This window comes from Aphanomyces invadans, assembly GCF_000520115.1.
Source record: "Aphanomyces invadans strain NJM9701 unplaced genomic scaffold supercont1.49, whole genome shotgun sequence".
NCBI classification, from domain to species: domain Eukaryota; phylum Oomycota; class Saprolegniomycetes; order Saprolegniales; family Verrucalvaceae; genus Aphanomyces; species Aphanomyces invadans.
This window is the reverse complement of record NW_008580194.1, coordinates 42,757-62,901: the sequence shown is the minus strand read 5'-3', so window position 1 is coordinate 62,901 and position 20,145 is coordinate 42,757. Positions and strand designations below refer to the sequence as shown.

At 57.7% G+C, this 20,145-nt stretch overlaps 4 protein-coding genes across 6 annotated transcripts; 2 read left to right on the top strand and 2 right to left on the bottom strand.

Annotated features, from left to right (window-relative positions):
- Positions 1-20: 20 nt before the first annotated feature.
- H310_13268 (hypothetical protein) lies at positions 21-13,270 on the top strand (the record flags this gene model as incomplete). Its single annotated transcript, XM_008880699.1, has 19 exons — positions 21-230; positions 287-462; positions 509-602; positions 671-730; positions 821-907; positions 971-1,078; positions 1,194-3,102; positions 3,167-4,430; positions 4,484-4,718; positions 4,767-8,189; positions 8,236-9,408; positions 9,467-9,613; positions 9,654-10,277; positions 10,330-10,389; positions 10,442-11,683; positions 11,751-12,100; positions 12,154-12,295; positions 12,342-12,570; positions 12,643-13,270. The coding sequence occupies 19 exons, from the start codon at positions 21-23 to the stop codon at positions 13,233-13,235; spliced, it is 12,126 nt and encodes a 4,041-aa protein (XP_008878921.1). The 3' UTR covers positions 13,236-13,270.
- Positions 13,271-13,460: 190 nt separating this feature from the next.
- Positions 13,461-16,450, bottom strand: H310_13267 (hypothetical protein; the record flags this gene model as incomplete). Its single annotated transcript, XM_008880698.1, has 12 exons — positions 15,988-16,450; positions 15,800-15,918; positions 15,695-15,748; positions 15,556-15,620; positions 15,195-15,506; positions 14,881-15,139; positions 14,650-14,793; positions 14,449-14,569; positions 14,164-14,393; positions 13,946-14,110; positions 13,854-13,896; positions 13,461-13,780 (listed from the first exon to the last, which is right to left on the bottom strand). The coding sequence occupies exons 1-12, from the start codon at positions 16,421-16,423 to the stop codon at positions 13,461-13,463; spliced, it is 2,268 nt and encodes a 755-aa protein (XP_008878920.1). The 5' UTR covers positions 16,424-16,450.
- A 69-nt stretch (positions 16,451-16,519) lies between these two features.
- Positions 16,520-17,553, top strand: H310_13266. Of its 2 annotated transcripts, XM_008880697.1 has the most exons (4): positions 16,525-16,822; positions 16,875-16,939; positions 16,992-17,153; positions 17,202-17,553. In XM_008880697.1, exons 1-4 carry the CDS (start codon positions 16,570-16,572, stop codon positions 17,349-17,351), a joined length of 630 nt encoding a protein of 209 aa, XP_008878919.1. In that variant the 5' UTR covers positions 16,525-16,569; the 3' UTR covers positions 17,352-17,553. The 2 variants fall into 2 exon arrangements, with proteins under 2 accessions (XP_008878918.1, XP_008878919.1); XM_008880696.1 differs by having other exon boundaries at positions 16,520-16,822; positions 16,992-17,553.
- H310_13265 lies at positions 17,155-19,320 on the bottom strand. 2 transcript variants are annotated; one of them, XM_008880694.1, is made up of 3 exons: positions 19,033-19,320; positions 18,900-18,948; positions 17,155-18,816 (listed from the first exon to the last, which is right to left on the bottom strand). In XM_008880694.1, the coding sequence occupies exons 1-3, from the start codon at positions 19,270-19,272 to the stop codon at positions 17,429-17,431; spliced, it is 1,677 nt and encodes a 558-aa protein (XP_008878916.1). In that variant the 5' UTR covers positions 19,273-19,320; the 3' UTR covers positions 17,155-17,428. The 2 variants fall into 2 exon arrangements, with proteins under 2 accessions (XP_008878916.1, XP_008878917.1); XM_008880695.1 differs by having other exon boundaries at positions 18,900-19,320.
- Between the last annotated feature and the right edge of the window lie 825 nt (positions 19,321-20,145).

Below are 20,145 nucleotides of genomic sequence, written 5' to 3'. Positions count from 1 at the left end.
GCACCGCCTCCAAGATTCGCATGCTCGACATCTTGTCGTCGCCGCTCAGGGGGTACTTGGCGCAGACGCTGCAGTACTACCTGTCCAAGTACCTCAAGGACATTCACCTGGAAGGTCTGGGGTTCTTCGGAAACGACCTCATCCTCAACGACCTCGAAATCAAGCGGCATGTGCTCCAAACTGCGCTCGATATTCCGTCCTCGTTCGACTTTTCGCGCGGCTTCATTCGAGTACATGGCGACTCCAGCTGCGTTCGCGACCTCACACGTGTATGACGCGAATGTAGGAGCTGCGCATCCACATACCATGGACACAGATTCTGTCGCAGCCCATCGAAGTCAAGCTGTACACGGTCGAGTTGATCTTGACGGCGAAAAACGACCATGATCCAAGCATACGACGACGACGGCACAGCAATGGATCGGAATGCAGCAGTGTCACACTCAACACCCAAACGTCCAGGTACGTCGAGGTCGTTGTATATTCGCGTTGACGGACTTCCCGCCAGGCAGCCCACGGACGCCGACCCTCCCATCGACCCCCCCAAATCCACGTGGTTGCAGAGCATGCTGACTAAGATTCTCGCAAACATCTCCATCCAGGTGCTCCATCCATCATACCATTGACTCGAACAATCACCAAAGTACAAAGGGGCGTGGAAATGCTGTAGATTAACAATCTCGTTCTCAAGTACGAGCAAGACGACATTGTGCTTTCTTTGACGCTGGGGGTACGTTGCAGCCATGACGGTCCTGCGGTGCCATGGATACGCCCGTGGTCACCGTCGACAGCACTAACGCAAGGCGATTGCACAATGCAGCTGCTAGACATCTACTCTGCCAACGACAAACAAGCATGGGCGCGCGGGTTTGACGAGCCCAACGGACCGGACAAGAGAATTGCCAAGGTGATTGCCATGACGCTTGATTGAAATCCCGCAGTGCCATGCTTGATTCAACTCGTGTTGTAGCGCATGGACGCCAGAGACATTTCCATCTTCTTGGATCGGTATACGAGCGATCGTTTATTCGTCGACACCGACTCGGATATTATCCACCGCCAAGTCATTGGCTATGAAGTGCGTTTGTCGTTTTCGGCATGATGTATAGGCTGGTGTGGGGCGGCACTGCGTTGAAACTTGATCGAGTGGTGATGAAGCGGAGACATGACAAGGCGAGTTTGCTGGCGTGTAGGTACCCGTGCTTCGGCGCACAAGCTTCGGTGTGCGAGTCCATTACGCGCTTGAACCCACGCCGTCCGTCCTTCCCGCTCATCCCAACGGTTCATCGTACATGCCAAGCCCACTCCGCGATCCCTTTCACGGGTATCTGTTGCACCAACGGCCGTCGGTCGTTCTGGCGGAATTTTTCGTCAACGAGCTGAATTTCTCGCTCAGCGACCGCCAGGTTCAAATGCTCGTGCATGTCACGGCACGACAGCGTCATGCTAAACCAGTCACTAAACCGATCCCGTTTATGAACCGAGCGCATTCCTCACCGCTTCCCAACGCGGCGCCGTTGAAGGCGAATGACGTGCCATCAATCAACGACGACAGTTCTCCTGCTTCTCTTTCTCAAACCGCCGACAAGTTGGACGCATCAAGTCCGAGTTCCGACCACACATCCCATGGCAAGCCGACAACATCGTGGTCGTCGTGGGCCATCGGCATGCTTGTAGGAGAACCTGACGATCTGGAAGCGGAGCTGTTGAAGGATATTCAAGCCACGAGCGGTTCGTCTTCGAAGGCCCCGACGGGGAGTGTGGCCGCACAAAATCCAGCAGAGGCCACGGATGCGGACGACCGTCAAAGCGATGACGTCGAGGGCAATTCGTTCGTATCGAGCTTGCACGCTGTGACGATTCGCGTCTCGATTCAACATACCTCACTGACGTTGCGATGCCATGCTCCGAACGATTCGTCGTCCGACCCGTCCGCGTTTTCGTTTTCATCGTCCCCTACGACTCCAATCGATCAAGTCGAGTTCGTGCCAGTCGCCAACATGGGCCTCGTCCAAGTCGCGTCGTTCTCGCCGGCCCACACCAAGACCAAAATTTCCAAAGCCGCCGAGCCCGTTGCCATCATCAACTTGACTGGCACGCTTGTTTCGTGGGCCATGGATGACTCGCTCGTCAAGGAGCTCGTGGTCGAGGTCGAGAACGTCGTGGGCCAGCATATCGTCGCTCCTCGTGCCGATCCGGCCTTGACAACACTTGCTTCCACCACCACCACGCCCGTCCATGAAGAATTCCTCCGAATGGGGACGTTTCACAGCACGGGCCAGCGGTCGAGTGTTCACCCCAATGTCGACCAGTCTTTGTTTGCACTCGAGTTGCACAACGATGCGACGTGGAACCCTCTATTGCAGCACGTGCGCCACCTGCTATGGGACCCAGAGACCCAAACTCACGTGTACGAGTACTCGGCCCTTCCGTCCACGCCGTTGTCAACGAAAATTGCGGCGCCAGGCGGCGCGAACGTTGCGCTTGCGTCGCCGTTTGGGGTTCCTCAAGTTGCATGGCCACCGCCCATGTGCACTTGTACCTCTCGCCACAAAATCGAGTCCATTGAAGCGTTTTGGAGCGATGCCATGGCATTGCTACGCCAAAACGTACTCTCTTCCGGCAACGCAACGAACCAACGCGCCACTTTGATCGATGCCATTTCGCAGCTGATGCTGAAGCAGTACGCACCGTCGTCGGCTACGACACTGCAGCGCCTCGTTGAAGACCTCGTGAATACTTTCCAGCAAGCCGTCACGGTGTCGAACGGCCTGTACGTAGCAAGGCGCCGACGCAGCAAGGATGCGGCGGAATTGCCTGATGTAACGCCAACCAACGAACACCTCCAACGCTTGCTCCTGCCATCCCTTGTGGCGCTGTCAGCTCACCTTGTCGGCCACTCGTGCCGCCGTCGAGCTGCCACCAGTGCCTTTCGCCTTCACATGGTGGAGTCGGAGGAAAATCGTGTTGGCGGTGTTGCTGGTCCGTCGCCGTTTGCTTCCACGGTCGTGGACATGACCGTTGGCGTCGTGCACGGTGCCCTGGCCTTGGGACCGATTCGCACAGCCGTCGATTTCGTCCAGCGCATCGAGTTTCCACCACGTATGTGGACGATTTCCCATGCTCTGGCAAAAAACACCAGGAGAACTGATGTGCATAGGTGCAGCTCCAGGTGCTTCCAACAATTTTGCAGCGGACGGTGGACACGCTTCAGGTGACTACCGCTTTCACTGGCTGGTTTACGTCGATCGAGTCGTCGTGCAGTGTGTTTTGGACAAAGTTGCGTTGAAGTTTGCTTTGAGCAATGCCTGGATGCAAACGTCGCACGAGCAACACCAGTACCCAGATCACCTTTCGACCCACCACCCACCACGTCGGGCACTCTCAACATCGAGTGGAATGACGTTCGTGGAAGATGCATGTGTCCACGTAAACGGCACGGCACTCGTTCGTGTGCACCACGCGAACACGGCCTGTTCCTACTGGCACAACGACGCCGCTTTGTGGACCGATGCCAACAACTGGAAAAGCAATGGCGTCGACATTGAAGCAAGTGTCGAAGCCATCACATGCGAGTGGAATCGCCAAGCCGGCGTCGACGTGTTTGTGCATGTACTGCCGTCATTTGCAAACGTGGTGCACGTGCCCATGACGCGGCAGTGGACAACGCATTTGGATGGATTTTATACCGACCTCGCGGCACACCAACAACGCGACGCGTTGTTTCAAGGCACGGTGGCCGGTGTGTGTGGTCGCGTTCGAATGGCGGAAGCGAATCCAAACGATCGCGACGCCACTCGGACAGGCATCGAAACATCGTGCGCGGTGGATGTGTCTTCCGTCACTTGCCACCGCGCAGGACGTGACGTTTTCACGACAAGTGCACCGGACCGATCGCAGCAAGTGTCCGAGCGCCGTCCATGGGCCCATGTGGACCTTACCGCGTGGGCTTTTCCACCAAACGTCCCAACGACCACCACGTCTTGGTCGTCTCTCGAAAGGGCACGTGTGTTTCGGCATCTTTTCGAGTCGTGTGGCCCTCCATCGATTCTATCTTCGATTTGGGCTCATCATGAACCAAGCAACAACTCCTCGAAACGTGAACGGATGCAATTGGAATGCAGCTGCAATTTTCACATGGGCACATTTACAGTCGACTGGCGGCATGTCGTTGCGCTTCTTGATGCTATTCCGCCATGGAGCCCGGCTCGTTCTCGTGGCGTTGGCAGGGCCTCAACGTCGGACCAGCAAACCCAAAGCACACCTGTCGACAACTCAATGCCCCACAACCAACCCGTCTGGTTCGACCAAGTTGACGGGTGGACGTGCAAGGTTAGCGCGCGGGCCGACGCGTCGACGTGGACTCTGTCACGGCATGTTATCATGACGCTGCCCCATGTGACTCTTCACACAATCGAGTCCATGCCACGGTGAGCAGTTGTGTTTGGGGTGCTTCAATTCACGTTCTACTTGCTGTACACAGACGCCACCACACCAACATCGTTGGCTCGATCGCGCTTGGACTTGCTGTGTCGGAGTGGGGCGTCAAGTGTAACCACAGCCGTGTGGTGTGGAGTGATGGCATGAAGGCAACTCTGTCTATCGGCCACTCCAAGCACGTTTCCTTCCAACGCGAGAACGCCCGTCCCTACGACGCCATCGACCTCGACGTCTCGGTTGCGTTTGAAAAACTGACGGGTGCATTATCTCCGCTACATGTACGCCCGCCGCATAGATTTCTCCATGGGTATCACGCGCATCGCTAGGTGGTTCTACTAGCGTCGATGCCAACGGCTCGACCAACGCCGCCCGCGTTGGACCAAGCACGCCACTACTGCGTCCCATCAAACTCTCTCGAAACCACCTCAACACCTCCGTCGATTCCTTTTGCCGCCGCCATTGCGTGGTGCGTCAAGGGCGGCGTTCAAGTCCAAGAAGTGGACATTCAACTCGTTTTTCCTTCTAATCTCATTCAACTTGCAGCGAGAAACATGTCGACGGCATTACGGGCGAGCAACTACTCCCCGCTTCACCCCGTGGCCCCGTCCACCTCGCTCTTCATCGACTCGCAGTTCTTGCTGCATGACTTGTCCATCCTGGAGGACCGCACGTTGCGTTGCCGCGTGAGTCCGTTGTTCCATGACCTGCCATCGTCGTCGCTGTTTGGCATTTTGCTGTGTTTGGACCCGGTCGATGTCCACACTTTTGCAACTGCGGCTGGAATCGACCATCTCCCGCCAGATATGGCTACCATGGAGCAGGATGCACTGCTGCGGTGGCAGTACACGACTCACCTCGCTCGGCAATGCATCGCGGCCACAACGCCACGACCTCGATGCCGCGTCAAGCTGCCCTTGATGTGCACGGCGCGCTCGTTCACACCAACGTTGAGCTACGAAGAGTCTGTGTTTTTGTCGCTTTTCATGCGAAATTACGGCGGAAGTGGCATCGCCGCCTCGACGGCAACGTCCCCAGCCACGATGTATCTCACGGGACACATGGAAAGCGTCGATGTGGTTGTCACGGCGCATTCGTTGCGGTCGATTGTTGATCTCGTGGATACAATCGACCGGACAAAGTCGAGTTGCGCGAGCAACTCCAGCGTCGTTCGACCAACTGCACCGCCATCAACGGGCCATGACAACACTACGGCGAGCTTGCCATGCATTGCATTTCAAACGGATGCCATTCGACTGATTCTGCCCATGGAAACGATGGTGTGCGTCGACAACTTGCATGTGGAATCTTTCCCAGGCCACGACCACCTGTCCATGGAAGGCCTGAGCTCGCCACCGTTCACGCCACTGCAAAAGAAACCGAGGCATCTCACGCCAATGTATCGACCGCGCTTGTCGCCAACGTCCGAGCTACCCATTCAATCCTTGCAAACTCGTCTGCAAAACGTGTATGTGGCAAACGTGACGTGGAAACCAGCCACCCAAATGGTCGAACCTGTGTCAGGAAGCCCATTTGAAGTGTCCTTGGCTCGCGTGACTCGCCGCCACCCACCCCTCGCTTTGGCTAAAGTGACCTACATCATGCCCCCTATTCAAGTGTCGGTCGACGTTGACATGGTCAGGTCGCCTCGACTCGCCGAACCAGCATGCTTGGAACTGTCCCTGCACGTAACAAAAGTAATTGTCGACTTGCCTCGAAGTTGTCAAGTTCGCTCGCTCGTGAACGTCACCCAACGGTACGTGCAAGCGATCGAGCCAAGCAAGAACCGTTCACCACACAATGCGCGGCGCCACCGTCGCCATGCCAATGCGTCGAGCGCGACGCCAAGGACCATGACCCTGGGATGCCGATTTGTCGTGGATGGTATCGAGTTCCACGTTGGAACGTCCCCACGTCAAGTCGAGTCGCAAGCGACACCTACTCGTTTTGACCCGATCGTTCATGTTCGAGTTGGCTCCATGTCAGCTGCCCACAGCGCATGCACCGGTCAAGGCTCGGCGTCCGTCAAGATCGTTGTGGTGGCGTTTCAACACTGCGAACACGAGGAAACGTTGGTCTTGGCGCCGTTCGCCGACCCATCCGAGTGGCAAGTCGCCGTGGAAAAGTACCCCGAGACAAGTCTATCTGCCACATGGACGATGGCGGCCGTGTCGAACGTGTGGGAGTTGTCCGCACTGGTCGAACTCCAGGGCCAGCAGTGTCATTTGTCTAGCTCGTTCATCGAAGCGACTCGGCACTTGCTTTCGACAACACTGTCACGTGGTCAACTTCGGTTTGCTGACCGAACGGCACAAACCAACCAAATGGCTGGTGTGCGCACAGCTGTACCCATCGCCGGCGTCCCCGTTCAGATGGGCAAGGTCAAATTGTTGTGGTCCCCAAGCGCCGCCACGTATTCGTCAAACGAGTCCAAGTCGGCGAGTGCCTCAGCCGTCATGACGTTTGGCCCAGTCTTTGCTAGCCTGCACATGGGCTACAATGCGACCGAGATGCACCAAGTACAAAGAGACCGGCCACGGTCCGTTTTGCACCAATACATGCCGCTGACCGTCGTCGAAGGCATGGGTACCGTTCAAGGGATTCGCTTGGCAGTGGCGACCTTCCTCCAAGCTCCAACAAGCGCCACGGCACCGTCGACACTGTCGATGTCGTCGCAATCGTCGTGGACGACGTTTGAATCTCGCGTGACATTGCCTGACCCGTCTTCTGTCCTGCTCCAGGATTTTCAAGTGCGAGGGGCGGCGACTGTGCATCACGTTGTTGCTCTCGAGTCGAGTGGCAAGCGCCTGTGCAGCGGCAATGACTTTGTAATCGACGTTCAAGTGGAGAGTACACCGATCGACGGCGCCATTTGCTTTGAATCGTGGACGCTGCTCGATGGCGTTGTGGCCGACCTAGGACGCGTGCTTGCACCAACCGAGAATCCCATTTCAATTCACGAGGCCGATGCCAACGCGACTTGTGGTCCCTCGACACGGGAGGCCACCCCGACGACCGACGACGATGTCGACTTGGACGCGCCTCCATCGTCGTCGCCCCCTACGCTCAACGACTTTGTCGAGCTCGACTTGTGCTCAGACTCGTCGCGCGAGCACCCTGTGCCTGGCGAACTGTTGCATATCACGAGTCCAACGCTTGTGGCGGGTAGCTCCCACCCATTCCAAGTTGCTGCCACCATGCGCTTGACGGCGGCAACTCTACAAGACGATATCGACAGGCTAGTCCACCACGTGAACGATCCTTGGCTTTCTCGGACGGATGACGTGGAAGAAGAAGGCGGCGCGACGACGATCGGTCGCTTGCGGTGGGCATACCACCTCCCCAGGCGTGTGTGCCGCCTGGTGGCGTCTCCGTTGCCGTTGTCCGACGTCGTCGTGCACGAGCAATGGCCGCGCCTGCAATTGTCGGACCGCGTCACTCGCCTCTGCGACGTCTGGTGCGACCTGCGCTGTTGGTCCACGGCCGACAGCACGTTTGTGTCGGTGGGTTCGTTCTTCGTTCCGTGGGAACGTCAGCGCAGCGATGCCGAACCGACTTCATTTGCGTCGGCATTGCGAAGTTGGGTCGAGCTGACTCCATCCGACGACGAAAGGGAATTGGAACGACAGCTTCGATGGACGTATGTCGCGCGGGAATACCATCCAGTGCACGTCCGAAGCGCGCAGCAGTGGGAGCTGCGGTGGTGCCTTCCCGGGGCGGCACACCCGTCGACGTCGCCATCTCTTGACCACGTACGCTCCCGTGATCGTTGTCGTTTTGCTGAGTTTGCACGTCTAGATTCGACTGTCCAAGTCCATTGGCGACCGCTTGGCATGCTCTCTTCGAGTCAGCTCGTACTCGGACCCCGAAGACTTGACGGGGTATTCTGTTTCGTGTGCAATACCACATGTGCAGTTGATGCTGCGCCGTGGCCAAGGCGAGCTACACGATGTCGCGCGGCTGAAGTGCACCGACCTTGCGGTCGGCCTCCACAGTGCGCTCTCTTCATTTCGTGTCACGGGGGCTGTCACGGGCGAGCTCCAAAACATGGTCACACTGTCGTCCATCCCAGTGCTGCCTCCCGTGCATGTTGCGATCGGGGGGTGGTCCGCGATGGACCGCCACCACGAGGCCGAGAACGCTTGCGATCCGTCGGACCAACGCATGACGGTATTGCGCATGACCAAACCGATCAAGGTGTCTCGAATCCGCATGTCTGCAAGCCCTGTGCGCCTGCAACTAACACCGTATGCAGTCAAGTGCTTGATGGAGTGGCCGACGTTGGTTTCGGAAACCCCGCACGACTTGACAGACATGCGGATCCTTGTCACGAACGGCACGAGCGAGGTCGTGCGCTACCGGCAAGTTTCAACGCGGGAGCTGCGTGCGTTGGCGCCGCACGCGGCGGTGGTGTATAGCTGGCAGTCGATCCACGCGCCATTGCAACTTCAGTTTGCCGTCTCCGGCAACCACTGGTGCTCTGGGTGCGACCTGAGCCAACCTGGCGTCATGCATCGCGAATGCCCCGTGCATGGGTCGTTCTGGGTCGAAGTGTCCGTGGACGGGATTCAAATCCAGGTCACGTTGCGAGGGTCCGTCATGCTGCACAACTTTACAGCCCAAACGCTTCTGTGCAAACTGACCATCCCCAACAAACACAACGACGTGGTGGCCAGTGCAGCCCCATGCGGTGCGACCGCCTCGATACGACAGGACTGCTCGTGCACTGTGGTGCCGTTTATGGCCCGCAGCCAAGCCAGGCTTTGTCTTGGCTTGGATCCGAGTAAGGACGGAACGGAAGATGTCGCATGGAGTGTGTCGCTGGATCTCGTTCCAGCCGTGAATCGCTTGGAATCGGCACCGACAACGAGTGCGCCAACAACGCGCGCCACTTTAGTGTCGGTGTCGCATCCCGCTTCGCCGCGGACGTTCCATGCGTGGGTCGTGGTGACTCGAGCAGTGTCTCCTGTGGTACGTTGGATCTCCAACGATGGTTCGTTGAGCCACAAATTCACGCGATTCCCTGTAGCTGCAACGTAGCGATATCCATCGAGTCGCGCTTCGGTACACGTGGGTACAAGTGTGTGTGTGGCCAATTTTGCACGTGTCAAGCTCGTTGTCGATTGCGTTGCAGGTCGATGTCGTCGACAAGTCGGCCAGAACCGTGTTGTCCGAGGTATGTGAGAGCACATTGCACGGAGGCGAACGCGTCGTAGGTCTTGGCGCCGTCCCGGCACTGGGCATTGACCGAATACAATCCACGCCAGCAGCACACGCTCGTGTTTGCATCTCCAAGCGCGTCGGGCGTCGACAACGCTAGCAAGAAAAGTCCACTGCTTCATTTCGACATCCCCCGCTTCGTGTCGGTGGAGGACGCCACCGACATGCCGTCGTACCCGTCCGCCGCCATTCAAATGGACATACCAAATCATGGATTCGTCACTGTCACTCGGCACGCACCTGGCATCCCGATGCGATGCATTGCGCTGTGCCCGCGATTTCGAGTGCGAAACGATCTGCCGATTCCGATGGTGCTGCGTTTCGCTGGCAGCGACGACGACGCGTCGTCACCCCACGTGCACATTCCAGCAGGCTCCGACCACGATACTGGCTGGCCGTCCTTTTTTGTTGGCGTCGAGCCGTACGACACGTTGGTCTGGTCAACCACAACAGTGACGATGCACGTGCTCGACGCCCCCACCGCCATGGTGTGGTCGTTTAAAGCGGCTCACGACCAGCCGTACGTCGTCCGCGGTGTCGTGATCAAATACGCGACCGCCAGCGCATGTGAGACTGTCCGCATCACGATAGCGCCCGTTGCTGTCGTCTGCAACGCCACGGTTTGCAATCGCCATGCCCATCGTGTCGTGAGAAGGTGGTTTTTGTGTATAGGACTGGCCGCTGTGCATCAAGCCAACGAGTTGTGCCATGGACACGTTGACGCCGACACTCGTACGACGTTTGGAAGGATGAATGGCAATATGGGGGATAACGTCGTGCTTAGGCCTTGCGACCGCAAGCGCCGTGGTGGGTTTGGGAAGCGGACGAGTCGCACGCGCCATCTGACGCGACACTACGGAGTAAACGCAGTAGTTTGACGTGGATACACCAACGCCTGAGCAGCACCAGCTTGGACGGCCACAGCGGTGTCCCGACTGGACACGGGCCGTCGATTCTTCTGTCGATCGCAGAAGAAACGTCCGAGTACGGCTGGTCGGAAATGATTTCAATCCATGCTACGATGCCTCTGCGCCACCGCGTGGTGCTCCCCCACCACCAGCATCATAGCCGCCTCGCGACCATCCACAAGATATCCCAGGACAGCCACACAACGCTCGTGCTTGTCGCCCACGATCCACAGCCACCCGTTTTATTCATCAACTATGTCGACCGCGCGTTTGGATTCGCCACAGAGCAGACTCCTGTCATGGTGCCGGCGCGTGGAACGATGGAGTTTGACTGGACCATCCAAACGGGTTCGGTCGATGCCACTGCAAAAAGCGTGTTTGATACCATGCACGAACAGCCACCTCCGGTTCGATTTCGACTGTGCGATCCTGGAACGCCGGGCGCGGGGTGGTCCAACGTGGTCTGGATGGCAGAAGGCATCCAGTTTGCCAAAATCGCAGCCCCCGACGGCAACGCGGTCGTCCTCTTGCTCACCATATACAAGCGAGCTGGGACGTGGGTCGTCCGCGTGGAGTGTGTGGAAGGACCGTATTCGAACCACGACCCCCACAGCCCCACCAACACACCACCACGTCCATCCATTCCGCATCATGTTCGAGTTGACGTTGTGCTCGACGAGGTCGCGGTCAGTCTACTCGACGAGCACGCCGTGACGAACTCGATGTACTGCGAACTCTTTCGACTGTCCGCAAACACGTGCCAAGCGTCGATGCTCATGGCGTCCGACGTAATCCCTGAAGCTGCCATGCACCGCCACCACTTGGGCTACTTGGCCCATGTTGATACGTTTTCGACTTTCGTCGTCCGCGTCGGGACTGTCGAGTTTGTGCACTTGTTCGACGATTGCAATTTTCCCGTCATCGTGGCCACGACGCCGCCGCCATCGACAGCGCGCTCTCGTCAGCCCCTGTCGGACTCGGCCTTGGTCGCCAAGGACTTGCCGTCAGGAGCCAACAGCGTCGTGCTGCGCGTGATTGTCGCCCATCCACACAAACACGTGAGATCGCTGCCGTACATTCAAGCGATCAACGTGGCCATCGCACCCGTGACTATCCAGGTACGCCATCGTTGGACGACCTGGTGAGATGCCACACCGCTTGAAGCATTCCGTGCTTGATGGGTAGGTGGAAGACTCGTTGCTGTCCAAGGTCATGCTGTGGATAGCGCCGCTGCAATCGGCGGCAAACCCACGTCGGCGCTCGACACCGCCTGCACCAAAGCCTCATCAGCCTCGTGCGCCCATGCCGAAGCTATACATTGAGTCCCTCACGATTCACGCGATGGAGCTTACAATCACTGCTCGCGCCCTCTACGGCCTGGACCGCACGCCGCTCACGCTGTCGAGTGTACACGTCACGAATGCACTCTGCGACGCGGATCAACTGATCAAAGATATTGCGGCCAACTACGCCGCCGATGCGTTGGTGCACAGCCCCATGGTGCTGCTGTCCCTCAACGTGTTTGGCAATCCAGCGTACGACTGTCCAGCGTGAATTTCAAGTTGGGTCATGCTCTTGATGGACGTAGTGGGTTTTTCCGCGATGTCAGCGCCGGCATGGCCGATCTCGTCCGCATGCCCCTGCGAGCGATTTCCCAAGATGGTTACACCCCGTACAACTTGACCCGTGGCGTTGTCCACGGCACATCGTCGTTTCTCATGCATGCTTCGGTGTGTACCCCGTTGGAGCGATGCCGGCAGCTCAACGTCCGCGTAGGTCGCAGCATTGACGTCAGTGTCGGGTGTTGCGATGGCCATCTCGAACTCGATGGACCACTTGGCGTTAGCCCATCAGCCACGTGCTCAAGTAATACCGACAACGTTTGCGTCGGGGCTGTCAGGGGGACTGGCTTCACTCGGGAGCGCCGTGGTTGGAGCGGCCACGGGCGTCGTCACAACGCCGCTGGCACTTTATCGTGACAATGAAGCGAGGGGCCAAGACACTGGTACGATGGATCTCTCCACTTGGTCCATGCCAACTCCATGTGCATCCACTCGTGGTGGGATTTGTTTTGTAGGACTGGGTGGGGGCCTCGTCGGTGTCGGCAAAGGTCTGGTCGGGATCGTGGCCCAACCGATGAGTGGCGTCGCGTCGCTGGTATCGATGACGTCGCAGGGGTTGCTCGTCGAACTCGGATTCGGGCCGGTGCGTCCCACACCGTTGCAAGTCGCCATGACGAGAAACGAAGCCCTCCACGTGCGATGGAAGGTCCTGTCCGAGTGGCACGTCACTGGCGACATCCAGTACGCGCGCGCGTTGTTTTTAGACGACGAAGCTGCTGCGGTCCCGTCGCCACCGGCCAGTGAGTTGGACCCTCAAGCACTGGCATGGTTACTTCCCCGCGATCGAGTGCCCGGCGCGTCGCCAATTTGTGTCGTTTTCCTCGTGATAACGACCACGCACGTGTTTATTGTGGACGAGGCCGAGATGATCCGTCAGCACATTGCCCTCGCCCAAGTGTCTGCCATGGAACAAAACGTCATGGAGCCGACAAAGCTGGATCTCGGCGTCGGGTTGCCGGCGCTCAAGCTCCAGTGGTATCGCTTCCGCCTGGCGGCACTGGATCGCCGCCGTCTCGCGCGGGTTGTTGCTGGGTTGAAGAAGTGGTAAGAGTTGAACATGGCTATGTGTGTTTCCACATGCCAGCACAACCGTGTCGACGCATGCCCAGCAATTTCAACCAACTTTCGTGTTTCAACGACGAGGTTTCATCTAGCACGACGGGACGTGACGCTATTTTGTGCATGCCGCACGGAAGCGATGAACTGTCGACGTAGCGGACAGACCATGGCCATGGCCAAGCGGTGCAAAACGACAGGACAAGCTTCATGCGTCCTACGCAGCATGGCGATGTGGAGATGGGGTCGATGGCAAGGGAACGCCGTCGTCTGCTGCGTCGGCGCGCTCGGGACGAGGAGCATGCGCGAGTGGCGTGTCCGTGGCGTAAAATTCGTGGTACGTTGCGGTAGTGGACACACCCACAACGACGCATCCCGCCGACAGCGCCAACGACGTCACAACGTGAATCGAGTCGGTCACCACGGCGTGAGAGGTGGTGGCGCACGGAAGGGTTTCGTACTTGACGACTTGCGGCGTGTACCGACTGACCAGCCCGCACATCGGCACGGCGCACGACCCCCACACAAACACAGTGCCTGCAATCAAACCATATACAAAGGGACAGATCGACGGACGAGATGCGCTTGCCTGTCGCGGACACGGCAGCACAGGTCGTCGCGATGCTCCGAATCATGTAAATCGGGTCAGACACCTACAACACACACGTGACGTGGGCAGCAACTGCACGCGATGGCACACACCGGTTCCGGGAACGCGACGACGGTCGGCACGGCGGAAAAGAGCATCTCGCGCATGCCCCGACCGAGCTGTCCACTCCAGTTTTGCCCAAACGTGTACACGTCGCCGACGTCGCTGAGGACTATCGTGTGGTCGTCACCGGCCTCGACGTCCACAACCACCTTGTCCTGTGCGCCACCATGCAATCGTTGAGCCATCGAGTGAACGACGTAGACGGAACCTGCAAGAACGCAATGACTGCGGGCTCGGAGACGTCGTCGGTGAGCCCCGTCCCGAGTTGGCCGTGGAGGTTCCCGCCCCAGCTGTACACGAGCCCGTGGGAATCGGCGCAGACAACGTGCGTCGCGCCGCAGGCCACGGTTCGTACGGGGCGATGGAATCCAACGACTTGCTGTGGGGTCCAAGTCTCACGGTCCACCAGAGCCCCCCGTCCCAACCGCCCAAACACCCCTAGGCATCGTCGTGACGACGGATCGGAAGTCGACGAAGATTGGCAGTGTTGTACCGTTTCCCCAAGTGAAGACTGCGCCTGCTTTCGACAGTGCCACGTAGAATTCGCCCCCGCCACACTTGGCAGCATGCACGTCGGACAGCGTCGGAGCAATCGCGCGGGGGCCCATTTGAATCTGCCAAACACAATCAAAGTGGTTCGAGTTTGTGCGGCCGGGATGTGACTGCTTCGATCGCAGAATCGTTCTGGCCATACCTTGGCCTGCTGCCACCTAGCACATGCGAGTGCCACTTGATCGTCGTAGCTCTGGACGTCGTTGGTACACCCGTGCTGCGCCGTTCTGGAAGGCGGGTGCTCCTTGTTTTGCCGAGTTAACCACATCGAGTACTCGTGCACGGCCTATGGATTCCAACCCGATGACTGTCCGCTGACCAACTCTTCGTCCAGCACATCGCGCATCCTGTCGTTGTCCACTGGCATTGCTACCTTGTGAAATTCACGTGGGGCCACTTTGTACGCACTCGCGTCGATATGGTGCACGTCATCGAGCGTCGGGGCAAAGCACGGACGTTGGAGGCGGCCGGCGCCAACGTGCAAGTTGTCGGTCGTTGGCAAGTCGTCCAAAACGGACGGTCGAGAAGTCGCCATGACGTCGCCATTGCCCCATTCAAACAAACGTCCGCCCACCGTGAACAAAACGTTTCCAAAATTGCACGACATGCGCTCGACGCGGGTGCCACGAAATCTACGCCCACGTTGCCTCAGACGGCCCTGCAACGAGCAGGAAGAGCTTGCGTTACACGTGGATCTGTTCCAGCCACAGGGGGCGGTCGCCTGCGGTGGGGGGCATCCCCGCTGCAATCTGAAACGAAGTAGATGCCATGATAGGGCCCACCCCGCCGGCCATTCGAGACGTCTTGGAGTGTCGACGATCCGGTGACAAAAAGTACGCGGCAAGCAGCTTGTCCGGTGAGAGACCGTGGCACGCGCGGGTTCGATCGACGGCGGCTTTGCCCAACAGAGCGGCGGACGACGCAATGACTTGATGGTCTTGATCGGACGCCACAGCCAAACAAAAGTATCGACCGCTGAATAGCCGAAGGTACGGCTTCCTGCAGCCACGTAAGAGGATTGACACGGCAGCACACGAAAATGCCATACGTGAGGAACACGCAGTGCCGCTCGAGGGCGCGCGTGGCAGTGTTGAACACGATTGCGTAGACGTGCTACGACGCACGAACTCAGGCAATTGTATCGCAACGGTAGACGATGGACGAAAGAGGGATGGCATGTATCTCACTTGATAGCTCGCTTTGAGCGCCCTGCACGCTTTCACCAGCGCCTTTCGCTGACTCTACAGCGATGCAAGTCATGTCAGCGCATGGGCGAATGGAACGTTTTGTACCCATATCCACTGATCGTGCAACTGCTCCTTTGTCGGCCGCAGTTTGTCCGTGTTGGTTGCATTGCTCGCGAGTTGACGCGGCAAGACGGGGGCGTGATGCTGGATCTGCCGCGCCCGCCCTACCTCGCCACGACGCTCAGCAGATCATGCAAGCATTCCAAAGGGAGCACAAGACATTCTGTCCGTACGTTTGTTCAGGGGAGGTTTTGGTGCATTCTGGCGAATGTCAGTGTCGGCGGGAACCACCAACTCGGCGCCAGCGACGCCTTTGGATAGGTAAAAGTTGGCAAATTGGACCAAGTGTTTGCGGCGTTTCATCGACACAATGACGTGAGCGAGCGGCGCGTTCTCCAGGGATTCCATGTGTGCATTCCACTCGCCGTACATGCGCTTGGACACGAGGCGAACAAACTGCTTCTTGTCCAGTGCCATCTTCTTGGCCTCCATGTCGTCGATCATGGCTTGGACGTCCGTCGTGGCGGCTCCCGCCGTGTAGGGCAAGATGCCAGCCATCTCCTTGGCAGTGACGCACCCGCTGTCCTTGTCCACGAGCTCGTCAAATAAATCGCCGACTTCATCAACTTGTGCCGGTGTCGCCGTCGTTGCCAGAGACCGCGGCGCCATCGCGTTCAAGTGAAACGGGTTGGCAAGATCGCGAGCGAGCGATGCCATTGGCTGAAAAAAGTGACCTTTGACCAAAGTACGTAAAACGGACTTAGCGTTGAGATCTTTCCATCGATCACCTCAACTCGCGCCTCCATCCCGCTGCTATGATGTCGCCGGGGAAAGCCGTGAGTGGCAGCTTGCCTGCCGCCATCCCGCCCAAGACGGTGCATTCGACCCGTGAAGTCCTCAGCCACCAATGCAGCCTCATGATTGCGCTGAGTGTGCTCTCGTTCTTGTTCACGTACAAAGTATGGTGGGTTTCGCTCTTCACGACGGCGGTCGCCAGTATCGGGTACTACGCTTCGGAAATGGTCAAGGACGTGTCTGCAGCGTCGACTTTAGCTGGTGATGCACTCGGTACTGCTCTCACGGATGTCTGCGGCGAGCATTCGACGACCGTGTTGTGTAGGACGGTCATTCCAAGTCGGCTCGACAAAGCTAAAGTGCAAGCGACAGGTCTTTTTGGCTGAATTCGTACGTCCTGCGCAACTTCGTTATCAACAACATCTCGTCGAGTCGTGGCTAGTTTTACTACGCCAGCATCCTCGTGGCTGCTTTTCAATGCGGCGGCGAGGTCATGATGGTGGTCAGTTTGGCTGTCGACATGTCATTCAGTCCAAAGAACGGCTGGGAAGTCGCGTGCATGCTGCTTGGCTCGATCTGCGTTATGGCGCTCGTATATACCACGGTATGCCATACTCTTCACAATTCGATTCAAAGGAATGCCTTTTTCCAGTACAACTCCAATTTGGCGTGCCGAGCATTTCTGGAAGAGCGCCGTTTGCATCCGTCGCATCAACCGCTATTGCCCGTGGTTGATGTGCCGCTGCCGCCACCCGTCGGGATCGCTCGGAAAACTGCCGCCGCCACCACCACCGACCTGTAGACGTTGAATACTGATTCAATCTCAAACGCACAGGCTCCAGTTGACGCGTCAATTTTCCTGGCAACGACGATTTTACCCTAGTACTTGGCCTTCTTGGCCGGTGGCGCATCTTCCACCGAGCCATGTGAGAAGGCACAGAGCGATCCTTTGGTGCATTTGCCTTGGAGGAACCGTTGGCATGGCTCCACGGGGGTAACGTGCCGGAACTTGCATTTGTCGCCGCGCTTGCATGCACCCTTTTGAAAGCTCAGGCAAGTCGGGATCAACAAATCGGGATCCTCTTGCTCGACCGGGTGCGCCATCGGCGTCGTTTCAGCTCGTGCGTTCGGTTCGCTCGTGTGGACATACTTGCACATGTCGCCGCGTTTGCACTTCCCCTTGCGCAGGAACCGCGGGCACACGATTTGTTCATCCGCTTCAATCGAGTCGTTCGGTTGAGTGGACGCGCCAGCGGTGTCATGGCGATACTTGCACTTGCCTCCGCGTTTGCACATGCCTTTGAGATAGCTCTGGCAAATTGGAATCGATGTATCTACCGAGGTCGAAGGAATCGCCGGGGAGTTGTGCTTTGTCTGTGTGGCGGTGGAGCTCAAGCCTGTGGACCGAACGACAGGAATGGCGGCCTGGAATGAAGCCATGCTGTCGACAACAGGGGCGCCGACGGCGGCTGATGCGGCGGGGCGGACGAGGCATGACTTTGGGGTGGTGTCGTGAGGTGCTTTGTGTCTGTACTTGCATAATTCCCCACGTTTACACTTTCCTTTTTGAAACGCCAGGCAGATAGGCGAGTCGTCGTCATCATCGTCGTCCAGGTCGTCGGAAATGGGTTCGTCTGCGCCTTGTGGCGCGCTGGCGGTAGCCCCAGCTCCGCTCGGCATATGGCGATAGTTGCACTGATTCCCTCGTTTGCACTTGCCATTTTGAAATGCCATGCACACGGGGGCGTCGTCCGGAACGTTGTTGAGGGCTTTCGTGGAATGGGTGGTCGCCCCAATGGCGGCAAGGTCGATTGTGGTTGGCGCGATGGACTCGACGTGGGCAAACTTACACGCGTCGCCTCGGTCGCACAGACCTTGCTGGAACTTGTGGCAAATCCCTTTCTTTAGCTTCTTTTGGAGCACCTCCTTGGCCTCAGTGACTTGGGGGGCGTCGCGGGCCCCGTAATCCACCTTGAGCGGCCGGCCCATGACGACTGCGCCGTGCAAGGTCTGGACAGCTTTCTCGCATGCCTCGCCTTCAAAGAACTGGACATAGCCAAACCCGCGGAACTCCTTGGTCGTGATGTCCTCGGCAAACCGAATCGCTTTGATCTCGCCACACACGCTCATGACTTTGCGCAACAAATCTTCTGTGATTTCGTACGGCATATTGCCCACAAACACGGTCGTGCAGCCTTCTGGTCGAGGCTCGATGGCGCGAAGGATGGGGGCGCTTGCTTTGGCCGGGGCTCCACTGCCCGCAGAACCTACAGCAGCGATGACGTCGCTGGATTCGCCGCAATAAATAAGCGCAGGCAAGGACGATGCCGCCAAGTAAATGTCGACAAACCTGTTTTCGGCGTCAGGAAGCGGACGTTCAACACACGTTTCTCCCATTTCTAAGCTCGGCCAAAGCTTGGTCAGTAGCCACAACATGGATGGTGATTTGGTGACGCTGACAGCCCCACGAACGCTTGACCTACCGACTGGTCCATGCCGCGGACTGCATCCAGGGCACTCTCGTACGTCTGGAACGTGACAAACCCAAACCCGCGCGACTTGCCCGTGTTGTTGTCGAGCACCACCTTGGCCTGGAACATGGGGCCAAACGGTTCAAACTTGGCTGACAGAGCAGCGTCATCTGCTGCCATGGGCAGACCAGCCACGAGGACCTTGTTGCGGTCGCGCCACAGCGACTGCTCGTCGTACGCTTGCTCTGCCATCGTCGTTGTCGTGCCTCGTGCTCCCGGCAACTTGTTTGTCCCTAGTTGAAACCAGCCAATTCGATTGGCGCTTGGGTCGCACTGGATTATCCGGAAAACGCCGGATACTGTTTGACAGATTTCGGAGAGCCATTCGTGAATTTGCCATCCAGCAAAATTTTGAGGGATGGCACAGTCACGGCACACGAATTGTTTGTTTCGAGAAAAAGTCACCCGTGGATTTACCGTATCCGGTTGGTATGTAGTTTACCTGCACAGCATGACACTCTTCAAAATGCTCACCCTCGAGGAACTTGGCGCATTGATACGACGGCGTCGCAACGTGTCGTAAAAACGACGTCTACGTCTTCTCTGCCTTCTTGACAATGATGTTGAACGACCACTTGTGCCCGACACGCGTTTGGATCTCAACCAAACGTCTGATGCGGACTGCTTGCATAAATTCCGCTTTGACAAGGCCGACACGCGTTTGGATCGCAACCAAACGTCTGATGCGGACTGCTTGCTTAAATTCCGCTTTGACAAGTCATCGAGCTTGCTCATCTGCTCCGCCTCCCGAGCGTCGTGGTGACTGAAGCGAACGACCGCTGCGCTGGTGTGGAAAGTTTGTGTGTTGTGCTGAGCCGTCTATCCTACCCCCGACGATACTACGACATGATGCAATCATTTGGCCGATCGCGGGAGGCCCTTTGTCGTAAAAAGCTGGCCATCAAGAAAGGTACACTTCTTCAATTCGATAGACAAGAGAAAGTATGAAGGCAAACTGATCTCTGTTACACTTTAATACTTCGTACACGACCCCATAAGCTGCAAGACAGCAATGCAACACGATTTCATCGAAGCTACAAGCTTCAAAAGCAGGTCGGTGTCGAT